This window comes from Somniosus microcephalus, chromosome 17, assembly GCF_052327205.1.
Source record: "Somniosus microcephalus isolate GS21.2 chromosome 17, FLI_Smic_1.0, whole genome shotgun sequence".
NCBI classification, from domain to species: domain Eukaryota; kingdom Metazoa; phylum Chordata; class Chondrichthyes; order Squaliformes; family Somniosidae; genus Somniosus; species Somniosus microcephalus.
The window spans coordinates 72,460,331-72,473,623 of NC_141003.1; the positions used below are offsets into that span (position 1 = coordinate 72,460,331).

The following is a 13,293-nucleotide window of genomic DNA, read 5'->3' on the forward strand; positions in this document are numbered from 1 at the left end:
GACTCGCCGAACACTTCGCTCCGGTTGCGGGAGCGAGCGGCAAGAGCAGGCCGCCCGAAGCAGGGAGAGCGCGCTTAGCACCGGACCGTCTCGGTCGCCATCTTGACTTTTGTCCTTAACCTTATGTTGATAATGTTATAGATGTATCAATAAAGTAATTTCAAATCACATTTTTCTGTATCCAACTTCACCTTTGATGACTGACAAAAAGAGGTTAAATCAATAGTGCACTGTGTCCTCTTCAAGAGGGCAGGGAATAGGTTGGGTTGGTTTCTGCAACTGTTCATAGAACTTTTATACACTTTGGCTGGCTAATGTAATACAGTGAGAGACGAAGCAAAATTGTAGGTCTCTGATAACTCTGAGACTTTGATAAATCTCCAGCCAGTTTTTTGATGTGGAGTTGATGTAAAGATTCATCTAACACTCATTCCTTACATGGTTCATGGATTCACCAAGTCGCATTGTTATTAGAGTATCTTTCAAGCAGAGTACACCTTCGCATCATGCTTTCCTTACCTAACCTTGGTCAATGTGCATGAACCCAGAAAATAAGAGAAATAATATAAATATATGTCTATAATGTGCTTAAACAAAAAATTTGATGTAATACGGTAACTATCTGCAAATTCTGTTGCGTGTATGTGACTCCTGACAAAGCTGGCTACTTCCAAGTCTCTGTGGGAATCTGACTGGCTGCAGGCTCACAGTTGCATGCCTTCCAATTAAATGGCACCAATTAAATGAAATGAAGTATATTTACATCACGTTTCTCCTTCAGTCCATAAATCCCATCTGCATTGGGCCTTCTGAGCAGACCTTTTCAATTACCACCAGGTCTGCTGTCCATACAAATAAAGTTTGGAAATTGTGAAGATCTCAGAAATGCACTCATTTCAGAAACGCCAAGTATCCTAAAGTGCCTATTTATGCACTATGCAAAGGTAACCACGTACACACACCATTCTCCTCGCCCCAATTAACCAAACCCTTCTCCTTTTCCTCAATATAAATCAATTGGATGAATTTTATAGCCATGTCTATCCTACAAGCAAAACTTCAACTGCAGCCGTTATCAATTTACATAAGCGATTGAAGTACTCACCAGCTGTGCTCCCTGAGCTGCTGTACTGTGAACTATCCATAAATTTCCGGGAGCTTGATACCAAGTTGACAACATCAATAAGGGGAACCGGAGATGTGTCCTTCCCAAGTAAGCTGCACAAAAGAAAAAGGAAAAGCATTCCTATAAATTTTCCCCACAAACTAAGTAGATAAGTATCAAGTCAACAAAAAAGCAAAGTACAGCAAATTGCTGGTAACCTGAGATAAAAGCAGAAAATGCTGGAAACAATCAACATGTCAGACAACATTTGTGGAGAGAAATATAGGGTTAACTATTCACGTCGATGGCCTATGGTCAGAACCCATTCAAGTACCAAGTCAAGCCTTCTGTACCTTTCACCATCTAGAAACTTCAATAGAATAGTTATTACGCTAAAGCACTAATGCTTCACCTACCATTGTCCTTACCAGCAAGATCAAAATCATCAGTAGAGGATCAAAATCACAGCTAATCAGATCACTGTGGCTGTGGCCGTCAGGCAATGCTCCAGCCAGAAGTCAGAATCAAACACGTTGGTGACACAGATCTATACCATTAAAGCTTTTTGGAGCAAACCCGTGCTGGAACGAATGTCAGTTTGAAGTGGCAAATTAGCTTTACAATACAAGAAGAGCAAGGGTTCTCCCAGCTTAAAAAAAAGGCAAATGTATCATGTGGAAATGCTGGATAGGAAGGTGACACTTCAGCAGCCAGGGCTGATGGCTGTGTACATTAGTCCCTTGAACACAGTATAATAAAAATAGTGACAAGTGAGTTGCTGTGAGGTGAGCAAGTACGCAGTTGCACTACACCAAACAAACTGGAGAGATTCGCTTTCGAGTTTGCTGTAGTTCTGGAGAATTGATTTAGTGTCTTGGGGAATCCAACACAACTCCCAATATAGCTTATGCAGTAAGAGTTGCAGGAAACACTGGAGGGATATCGCAGCAATCTAAACAATACCAAGAGAGTACGCAGGCTGAGCACGCATTTTAAAAAAAAAGGCAGGTTTTTTTTGTTCAGCAGGCAGATCATTTCATACTGACTGGAAGTCTCTTGTGTCCAGCAATTGCTAAACAACAATTTAGATGAAAACAATTCACTTCGTGGGAGTAGCTTAAACATAAATCTGCATGTGGGAGGAAACTGAAGCTGGGAAACCTATTCTGTACAAGAGCTTGGTTGTACCAAGGGAAAGAATGTGCAATTCTGGTGCGACACCCCAACACTTCCTCCAAGAATGAGTTGTTTCCATTTTAGGTTGCGAGTTCACCAAGGTGTCTGACTACTTGTATGACTCTCTACCTATACTCAAACTTTACTGTCACGCCACTTTACCTATACTTCACTTTAATTAAGCAGTTTTGCAAGTCTTTCAATTCAAGTTAAGAGGATGTTTTTATGTATATGTCAAAAGGGTACCGGATTGGTAAAATGCAGCAATTATGAAACTGAATGTAGAATACACTATATGTATTGTGCTGTAGGAACGGACATTCCTAGCTGAAGAATTGAGATCGACGTAGAGAATCAAAAACAATAAAATTTAATGAACAAACGAAGTTAAACAGTAAACTGCTGGATACAACGCAAATGGGTCTGGTCTGGTTGATAGCCTCTCTAGAACTGCTAGAAGGTTCCGAGCACTGACGTCATCACGTTCTTCCCGCCGTTGGGGGATCACGTGACGGGCGGCATGACGTCATCACGCGGAGTAAAGGAAAGAAGCCATAGTACAGTTAACAGATACATTAAAAGGTGCAGCCCCCGGTTGCACTACATGGCTGTTAAAGGAATTATAAACAATTGTCCTGAATCCCCTGGTGGCTCCACCACAGTGCATTATAAAACACAATTTAAAAAAAGATAGATTATACATTGAACTGAGTATAATCATTAAATAAAACTTGTGAACAAATTTCAGAATCTAGCCAGTCTTTGGGATTCACATTAACTTTAAAGCAAGAGCTCTTCAGTTAAATTTAAATTTGTTTAATTCAAATTATCTGATAACATAATACTTTTAAGCACCAAGCTCCCAGTTGCTGTGGTTTATGTTGTGTAATTAAATGCAAATATTACACCCTTGTTGAAAAAAAGGGGCGGGATAAACTCAGTAATTACAGGGCAGTCAGCCCAACATCAGTGGTGGGGAAACTTTTAGAGACAATAATCCGGGAAAAAGTTAATTGGCACTTGGAAAAAGGTTGGGGTAATAAATGGAAGTCAGCACAGATTTGTTAAAGGCAAATCGTGTTTGACTAACTTGATTGAGTTCTTTGATGAAGTAATGGAGAGGGTTGATGAGTGTAGTGCGGTTGAGGTTGTGTATATGGACTTTCAAAATGTGTTTGATAAAGTGCCACATAATAGACTCGTTAGCAAAATTAAAGCCCATGGGATTAAAGAGACAGTGGCAGCATGAATACAAAATTGGCTAAGGGACAGAAAGCAGAGGGTAATAGTGAACAGTTGTTTTTCCAGACTGGAGGAAAGTGGCGTTCCCCAGGGGTCAGTATTAAGACTACTGCTCTTTCTGTTATACATTAAAGACCTGGACTTGGGCATCATTTGAAAGTTTGCAGATGACACAAAAGTCAGAAATGTAGTAAACAATGAGGAGGAGAGTAACAGACTTCAGGAGGACATCGACAGACTGGTGAAATGGGCAGACACGTGCAGATGAAATTTAACGTAGAGAAGTGTGAAGTGATATATTTTGGTAGGAAGAATGAGGGGAGGCAAAATAAACAAAATGGTACAATTTTAAAGGGGGTGCAGGAACAGGGACACCTGCGGGGTGCATGTAGACAAATCTTTGAAGGTGGCAGGACAACTTGAGAAGGCTGTTAACAAAAAGCATGTGGGATCCTTGGCTTTATAAATAGAGGCAAAGAGTACAAAAGCAAGTTGAGCAGCAATAAATAAAGACCAGTCTAAAAACAGCCTATTGAGTGATTTACGATTGAATAAGTTATAAGCCTACGGGAATTAGATTATATAGTCCTGGCAATATCAGATAAAGAATTTTTCAGTAAAAGACACCACACTTAAATTATTTATCCAGTTTATACCGCACTAACAGTACATCTGAAAGGTACATTTTTGGAGAAGGAATTCATTATTAGAGCCACCATTTATGTCTTTATGTCCACATAATAGACTTGTTAGCAAAATTAAAGCCCATGGGATTAAAGGGACAGTGGCAGCATGGATACAAAATCAAGGAAGTTATGCTAAACCTTCATAAAACACTGGTTAGGCCTTAGCTGGAGTATTGTGTTCAATTCTGGGCGCACACTTTAGGAAGGATATGAAGGACTAATAGAGGGTGCAGAAAAGATTTACTGGAATGGTAGCAAGGATGAAGGACTTCAGTTATGTGGAGAGACTGGTGAAGACAGAGTTGTTCTCCTTAAAGCAGAAAAGGTTAAGCGGAGATCTGATAGAGATGTTCAAAATCATGAACGACTATGATACAGTCAATAAGGAGAAACTATTTCCAATGACAGAAAGGCCGGTAACCAGGGGACACAGATTTAAGGTGACTGGCAAAAGAACCAGAGGCGACGTGCAAGAGTGGTGGAAGCAGATTCAATAGACTCTTTCAAAAGGGAATTGGATAAATACTTGAAGGGAAAAAGATTTACTGGGCTCTGGGGAAAGAGGAGGGGAGTGAGACTAATTGGATAGCTCTAGCGAAGAGGTGGCACAAGCACGAAGGACCAAATGGCCTCCTTCTGTGCTGTATCCAGTCTATGATTCTAATTCAAATTATTTGATCATTCAAATCTGCTAGTTGGTCACTGTATAAGCTATCCACACTTCAATTACTATTTAAGTCCCCAAAAATTCAAGATTTTAATTTAAAACAAAAAGGATTCCTTAGGAGGTGTACTGCAAATATAAGTGGATATAAAGACACACATGCTGGATTCCTTCTTCAAAAGTTTACTGTTGGTGCAGTATAAACTGGATAAACAATTTAGGCATGGTGCCTTTTACTGAAAAATACATAATCTGATATCGTCAGGACTATAAAACCTCATTGCCCTAGGCTTATAGCTTATTCAATCGTAAATCACTCAATAGGCTGTTTTCCGACGATCACTGGTCTTCATGTAATGCTGTTCAACTTGAATGGATTTCTTTGCGCTCACAGGATATTGACCTGCACCCACAGATCGCCACATTTGTAATGGCTAGCTCATCAGCGGATACCCTGCAAGGAAGGTATTTGATGTCACAAGATCAAGAAGTGTGGCATCCAAGCTCTTATTTAACCTGTCCTAATATCTCCGTGTGGCTAGGTGTCTTATTTAACTGGATCTGTCAAAAACCTGCACCGAGGTATATTTGCAGCCAGATCTCCTTCTTCTACAGTTCGCTCATTCCCGCCGTTTATTTCCAAGTCTTGATGGGTGAGTCAGAACTCTGCTGCGGCAGATGGGTGCACCATTTAAGGATTCAAAGACACAGTTCTAACATTCGAAAAAGGACAAAAGGCAACAAGTGCTCAGATCCCTTCACATTACAGCGTGGGTCCTGAAGGAACACTGCAAAAGTGGGTCCCTGCTGCTGTTGGTTCTCTTACATTGAGGACTGATGCTGTCAGTATGAAAATCTTGTATTTGCAGTCTGTCGCACTCCACTATGGCTACATCAAAATATTATTACGTACACATGAATACTTTCTGTGCAACTAATGGCTTTTCCATGATCTGTTGAATAGAATTGTTGCAACAAAAATAGTCGTCAAATTATTTTAGATTGAAGATTAGTTTTCAAAAATTGCAATTATCCTGGCATCTGATTAAAAATTTAACAAAATACAATAATTTCTGTCAAATAATGTAGTAGAAACCAAATACACAATAGTAGTAGAAACAGTATGTGGAACTGAACATATAATCAGTGTAACTAAAACTAAAAATGCTTTTATTGCACTAGGTACCAGCAGGCATAAATCAATGCAACTTTTGACATGCTTTATGTCTCAAGGTTTTCTGGAAATCTGGGTAAGATTCGGTTATTCATGAACATAAGAACTCTGTTGTTAGAAGCTGAAGAATAACAAAAAAAGGAATTGCACCTAGAGGTTGAATTGCACTTGGAATCAGATGAAATGTCGTATCTCTTGACGTTTGGGTACTCAGTGTTCCAAAATGGAAGTACTCCCCATTTTAGAATTGGCTTCAATCTGCCATCATCCTGTCAGTCAGTTCCACCCGAGAAGCTGATTCATCAATTAACTATTTGTGGAACACTTCAAATCCTAAGTTTTGGTTCACAGAGGATGCAGATCTGCCTATGGAAACTGCAATTTACGATGAACATTAATGGAGAGAGTTAAGGAGCTTAGATTTTAACAGCATCACCCAGGCCTACTTTGGGGTGCCTTCGACTCGGCACTTCAGAGTAGAATTGGCAAATGCAGAACGAGGTCAACTTCCATTCTCCTTTCAGAATATAGTGCATCGGTTGGGGAACTTTAAGAGCTAAAACCAGAAAGAGTTAAACACAGTTTCCTGCAAACATAAATTGAAGGCAAATGACTGCCAAGTACTATATGTGGATTTTACACTGCTACCAGAGTGGTGCCGCAACTTCTTGCACATCTTGTTTGCAATCTGAAACAAATGTTTTGTCTATCATATGCTATATTAGCTGCCAAAGTGCTGGCTCCACAGTCCAAGCTCCTGTAACTTGCAGTCTAACTGCTTCAATAGAACCAGTTGTCAATTAAGCATCAACAAGAAGTAAGGACTTTAATCAGGTCAAGGTTGTTTGGAGCTATCCATTGTGTCCCTTACCCTCCAAACTATTGGAAATGCTCTTTTTGAATCAGTTCACCAATAAATACAGTAATAGCTATCACTTCAGTTTCAAAGAAATCCAAGTTCCCTGTATGAGGTACTGACTGATGTGTGCTTTCATGACAGTTATTTACATTACCACTCCTTATGAAAGACATCTGAATCTATCTTGTTCTACTATTTCATCTTTGGAGTAAATCCTTGAGAGTTATTACTTTAGATCTTATTTAAGCACAAAACTGGCTTCAGTTGCTCAAAGCTGGTCACCAAAGATCAATTCTGAAGCATTTGTGCCGTAAATTCTTAAAGGCCTGTTAAATTTTGTATACAATTCTCATTGCGTGCATCACCGCTTTCGTAAATAGCTTGTGTTAACCCTTAGAACACCAGGTACAGCATCTATCATGTTCTATACAACCAGCACAGTATGCACAGGCTGGACAACAAGGTAGCGGGCATTTTTTTTCTCATCGGCACAGAATATTATTGGATTTTGTTTTCGGGATTTGTTTTAGGAACTAACAAAAATGAGGAAGTTGACACTCGGAAATGGGATACTTTACATCACTTCTCCATTAGCCTGTCGGTATCCTGTGACAAGAAGTTTGATTGTAGCTACAATAGTTCCTCAAGTTCCTTCCAATTTTCAACTGTAGATGTCCAAAATATTACTGCATTTCAATTAACAGTTTTTAAAACTGATTTTAATTTTCCTCAAAGTGAAATGCTTTTGCATCTATGAATTAAAGTAATAAAGGGGATGAGTCCATTTGGAAAAGACTGTTGGGGAAACAAAAATAAACATGAAAATTGGCAAAAGAACCAGAGAGATGAGGAGAATTTTTTTTTTTTTTTTTTTTTTTTTTTTTTTTAAACGCAGCGAGTTATGATGATCTGGAACGCATGGCCTCAAAGGGTGGTGGAAGCAGACTCAACAGTAACTTTCAAAAGGGAATTGGATAAATACTTGAATAGGAAATATTTGAAGGGCAATGGGGAAAGGTTAGGGGAGTGAGACTAATTGGAGAGCTCTTTCAAAGAGCCGGTGCAAGCACGATGGGCTGAATGGCCTCCTTCTGTGCTGTATGATTCTATGCCAAGATACTGGTAGCTAAACATCATTTTAGGAGTAACTGTTTTGTATTTATTTAGATATGAAATAAACACATTTAAATTGCCACCTCGCATACTAGGGCTGTAGAGAGGGCTTTAAACTAAAATAGTCGGGGGGGGGGGGGGCGAGGATCCAGGTGAGCGGGAAAATAAAAAGTCAATGAGAAAGCAATAGAGCAGGCTAGTGATGGGGGAAATAATAACCAGAGCGTGACAGGAAGGGACAGAATGTTTAAAAATAAGTGTGCAACAGAAAAAAAGGCCAAAACAAGGAAAAATGGTAAAAAGACAAAGTTAAAAGCTCTATATCTGAATGCACGCAGCATTCATAACAAGATAAATGAGTTGACGGCACAAATAGATACAAATGGGTATGATCTGATCGCCATTACAGAGCCGTGGTTGCAAGGCGACCAGGGCTGGGAACTGAATATTCCAGGGTGTATGATAATTCATAATCATAATAATCATAATCAACTTTATTGTCATTGTTAGTGCACAAGTGCAGTACAACAAAATGTAGGCTTGCGGAAGGATAGAAAGAAAGGAAAGGGAGGTGGGATGGCTCTGTTGGTAAAAGATGGGATCAGTGCAGTGGTGAGAAGTGATATTGGCTCAGAAGATCAAGATGTAGAATCGGTTTGGGTGGAGATAAAAAATAATGAGGGGAAAAAGTCACTGGTGGGCCTAGTCTACAGGCCCCCGAACAGTAGCAATGCTGTTGGACAGAGTATAAATCAACAAATAATGGAGGCCTGTAAAAAAGTTACGGTAATAATCATGGGTGATTTTAATCTCCATATTGATTGGACAAATCAAATTGGCCATGGTAGCCTAGAGGAGGAGTTCATAGAGTGCATCCGGGATGGTTTCCGAGAACAGTATGTAATGGAACCAACCAGGGAGCAGGCTATCTTGGATCTGGTACTATGTAATGAGACAGAATTAACAAATTATCTCATAGTAAAGGATCCTCTAGGAAAAAAGTGATCATAGCACGGTTGAATTTCAAATTCAGTTGGAGGGTGAGAAAGTTGTATCCCAAACCAGTGTCCTGATCTTAAACAAAGGCAATTATAATGGCATGAGAGCAGAACTGGCTAAAGTGGACTGGAAAAACAAATTAAAGGGTAAGAAAGTTGAAATGCAATGGCGGACATTTAAGGAGATATTTCATAACTCTCAACAAAAATATATTCCAGTGAGAAAGAAAGATTTTAAGAGAAGGGAACACCACCCGTGGCTAACTAAGGAAGTAAAGGATGGCATCAAATTGAAAACAAAGGCATACAATGTTGCTAAGATTGGTGGGAGACCAGAGGATTGGGAAATTTTTAAAAACCAACAAAGGGTGATTAAAAAGAGAGAGAAGATGAATTATGAGAGTAAGCTGGCAAGAAACATTAAAACAGATAGCAAGAGCTTCTACAGGTATATAAAAAGGAAGAGGGTAGCTAAAGTAAACGTTGGTCCCTTAGAGGAGGAGACTGGGGAATTAATAATGGGGAACGGAGAAATGGCAGAGATTCTGAACAAATATTTTGCATCTGTCTTCACTGTAGAAGACACTAAACAACATCCCAATAATGGATAATCAAGGGGTCACAGGGAGTGGGGAACTAAAGACAACCACTATCACTAAGGAAATAGTACTTGGTAAAATAATGGGACTAAAAGACGACAAGTCCCCTGGACCAGATTGCCTGCATCCCAGGGTCTTAAAAGAAGTGGCTGCAGAGATGGTGGATGCATTGGTTGCAATATACCAAAATTCCCTGGACTCTGGAGAGGTCCAAGTGGATTGGAAAACCGCTAATGTAACACCCCTATTTAAGAAAGGAGGGAGACAGAGAGCAGGAAACTATAGACCAGTTAGCCTAACATCTGTCATTGGGAAAATGCTGGAATCCTTCATTAAGGAAGCAGTAGCAGGGCATTTAGAAAAACATACTGCAGTTAAACAGAGTCAGCATGGTTTTATGAAAGGGAAATCATGTTTAACAAATTTGCTGGAGTTCTTTGAGGATGTAACGAGCAGGGTGGACAAAGGTGAGCCAGTGGATGTGGTGTATTTGGATTTCCAGAAGGCATTCGATAAGGTGCCACATAAAAGGTTACTCCATAAGATAAGAGCTCACGGAGTTGGGGGTAATATATTAGCATGGATAGAGAATTGCTAACTGACAGAAAGCAGAGAGTCGGGATAAATGGGTCATTTTCTGGTTGGTAAATGGTAACCAGTGGGGTGCCACAGGGATCGGTGCTGGGGCCCCAACTATTTACAATCAACATTAATGACTTGGACGAAGGGATCGAGTGTAATGTAGCCAAGTTTGCGGATGATACAAAGATGGGTGGGAAAGCAAGTTGTGCAGAGGACTCAAAGAATCTGCAAAGGGATATAGACAGGCTAGGTGAGTGGGCAAACATTTGGCAGATGGAGTATAATGTGGGAAAGTGCGAGGTTATACACTTTGGCAGGAAAAATAAAAAAGCAAACTTATTTAAATGGAGATTACAAAATGCTACAGTTCAGAGGGACCTGGGGGTCCTTGTGCATGAAACACAAAAAGTTAGCATGCAGGTACAGCAAGTAATCAAAAAGGCAAATGGAATGTTGGCCTTTATTTCAAGGGGGTTGGAGTATAAAAGCAGGGAAGTCCTGCTACAACTGTACAAGGTATTGGTGAGACCACACCTTGAGTACTGCGTACAGTTTTGGTCTCCTTATTTAAGGACGGATATACTTGCATTGGAGGCAGTTCAGAGACGATTCACGAGATTAATTACAGAGATGAGGGGGTTGACTGATGAGGAAAGGTTGTGCAGGCTGGGCCTATACTCATTGGAATTTAGAAGAATGAGAGGTGATCTTAGCGAAATATGTAAGATACTGAGGGGGCTCGACAGGGCAGATGCAGAGAGAATGTTTCCTCTCATGGGGAAATCTAGAACTCGGGGGCACAGTCTCAGAATAAAGGGTCGCCCTTTCAGAACGGAGATGAGGAGGAATTTCTTCTCTCAGAGGGTCGTAAATTTGTGGAATTCTCTGCCCCAGAGAGCTGTGGAGGCTGGGTCATTAATACATTTAAAGTGGAGATAGACAAATTTTTGCAAGATAAGGGAGTGAAGGGTTTTGGGGAGCGGGCTGGGAAGAGGCTTTGAGCCCTAGATCAGCCATGATCTTTTTGAATGGTGAAGCAGGCTCGAGGGGCCAAGTGGCCTATTCCTGCTCCTATTTCTTATGTTCTTATGTTCTTTACACAGACTCAGTTGAAGCAATCAAGAAGAGACCTGATTCAACAAAGAATAGAAGGTACAGGCCAAAAATGAAAGATTATGAAAAACGGTCTGCACAGGTCTTGAACATTTCTATACCAACACGGGCAGAGGCCTGCGAATAGGTCACTCAACTAAGGAGGGAAGCATGGCATGGAAACATATGCAAATGATTTGGAGAAAGTAAAAATGTCGTTGAATGAGGGACAGGTCATTTGGCAAGCAGTGAAAGTGTGTTTTCATAAAAAAAAGGGTCCTGTATTGGGTTTCCACACTATGAAATATATCCTGGCTGAGAAAGCAGGCAGAGCTCTGCCAATATTGTCCTTTAAGTGGCCACTGGAAAAAAAACACAAGGGTAACTTAGAGTTAATTTCCTTTCCAATTTCCCGTCATCTCCGAAGGAAAATGACCAGTCTCAACCGCAGGATCCTGCGACAGTCTGGGTGATAACTGGTACTATCTGTGCCAGTCCAATGCACTGTGCTGCCCTGCTATAGAAAATATTACATTATATATCACAGCAGCAAATGACTCTTGCAGAGACAGAGCATTCAGCAACATGATGTTCAGCATATAGATTGTTTCAAAATTTCTACTTCTAATCTGAAGAAGGATTTCTATTTTACTGAAATGACAAGTTTGTGTTAACAGACAGACAGTTCGAGGACATTCATGTCCTCTCCAGAATTTCTTCCAGCATAGTTTGTGGATTAAAAATTGTGCAATTTCAATGCACTTCCATTTTCTCTGGGCCTTCCTTTCCATTGTTGAGTCTGTTGCGTAGCTTACGACCTTCACAATACGCAATTGAAAGTCAGTTACCGGGTGCTAATATGTAAAATTATGAGAAAACGATTAGTTACCGTTGACCCTGCTTTCCAATTTTCAGGTATGACTTGTCAATAATAATATCTTTCATTGAAGAAATATCACTGAAGTGTTTACAGTCTTGCAAATAACTTATTTTCTATCCTCAAATATGAAAAAAAACACAATAGCCCTTTATTAAACTAGAAAATGCTGAAAATACACAGCAGGTCCATTGGCATCTGCAAAGAGAATGATGGATTAATGTTTCAGGTGTAATCCCCCTAACACCCAAAATGTCCATACAAATTTTCACTTTATCGATATCAACAGGCCTGCTGTGTATTTCCAGCATTTCCTGGTTTTATTTTAGTTGTATGCATTTGCTGTTTTTACTTCCGTTATCACTCGTATTATGTTAGTGCTCAATCGCATTTCATACCGACCCAATTCTGTTCTTGTCCCGGCTTTTATTGACCACACGACTCGTGGATTTAATGTACAGGTGACGGTGCAGCTCATCAATCAGGACCAGGTGCATGTTCAGTTTCTTGCTGTGGAGCTCCAGGCGCAGGTCGCTCAGTCCTTCCACCTGCAGCAGTTGCCCCTCCAAAGAATCCACTGCCGAGACCTGAGACAGAAAACAGAACAGACAACCTCAATTATGACTTTTGGTTCTAACCATTTACAAACAATAATTAATGCTCCAAGGCATCGAACCACACTCGGCATTGTCTAAAAACCTGCTTTCCCGAGTAGGACAGTCCTGATTCAGTTGTACCATCAGGTAGTGGCATTCAGGAAGCTCCAAGCAGTCCCAAGAGTTTAGACATGCTGGGTTACTTCCCTCTTGCTCACGAAACCTAATTATAGAGCTCCACTCACTGAAGTCGGAAAACAAATAATTTGGGGAATTTTTTTTAACGACACAGGGAGTTGAGAGAAGAACTTAATAAAACAAAAGAAACCTGCAATCCAAATGCATAAAAACCAAGAGACCTTGTGTGCCTGAGTGGCTGCAACTTGTATTGTACAGCTGCCTTGTACAATTATCCTCCAATTGCACCCAATTTCAAATCTGTTTTTTTTTTTGCACGAGCACTGGCAAGTCTGTTGCTTCATTATGCCGACTCCTCAACTGGCAGAGCATGCGCAGGTAGAAATGATTTT

General features: G+C 40.3%; 1 protein-coding gene across 1 annotated transcript in view; it reads right to left on the reverse strand.

The window, feature by feature from the left end:
• exoc4 (exocyst complex component 4) overlaps nucleotides 1-13,293 on the reverse strand; it is a 565,674-nt gene that overhangs the window by 480,617 nt on the left and 71,764 nt on the right. The window contains exons 3-4 of the mRNA XM_086010674.1: nucleotides 12,570-12,754; nucleotides 1,106-1,218 (exon numbers count right to left, since the gene is read on the reverse strand). Of these exons, the coding sequence (XP_085866800.1) occupies nucleotides 1,106-1,218; nucleotides 12,570-12,754 (298 nt within the window). The remainder of the gene's footprint in view (nucleotides 1-1,105; nucleotides 1,219-12,569; nucleotides 12,755-13,293) is intronic.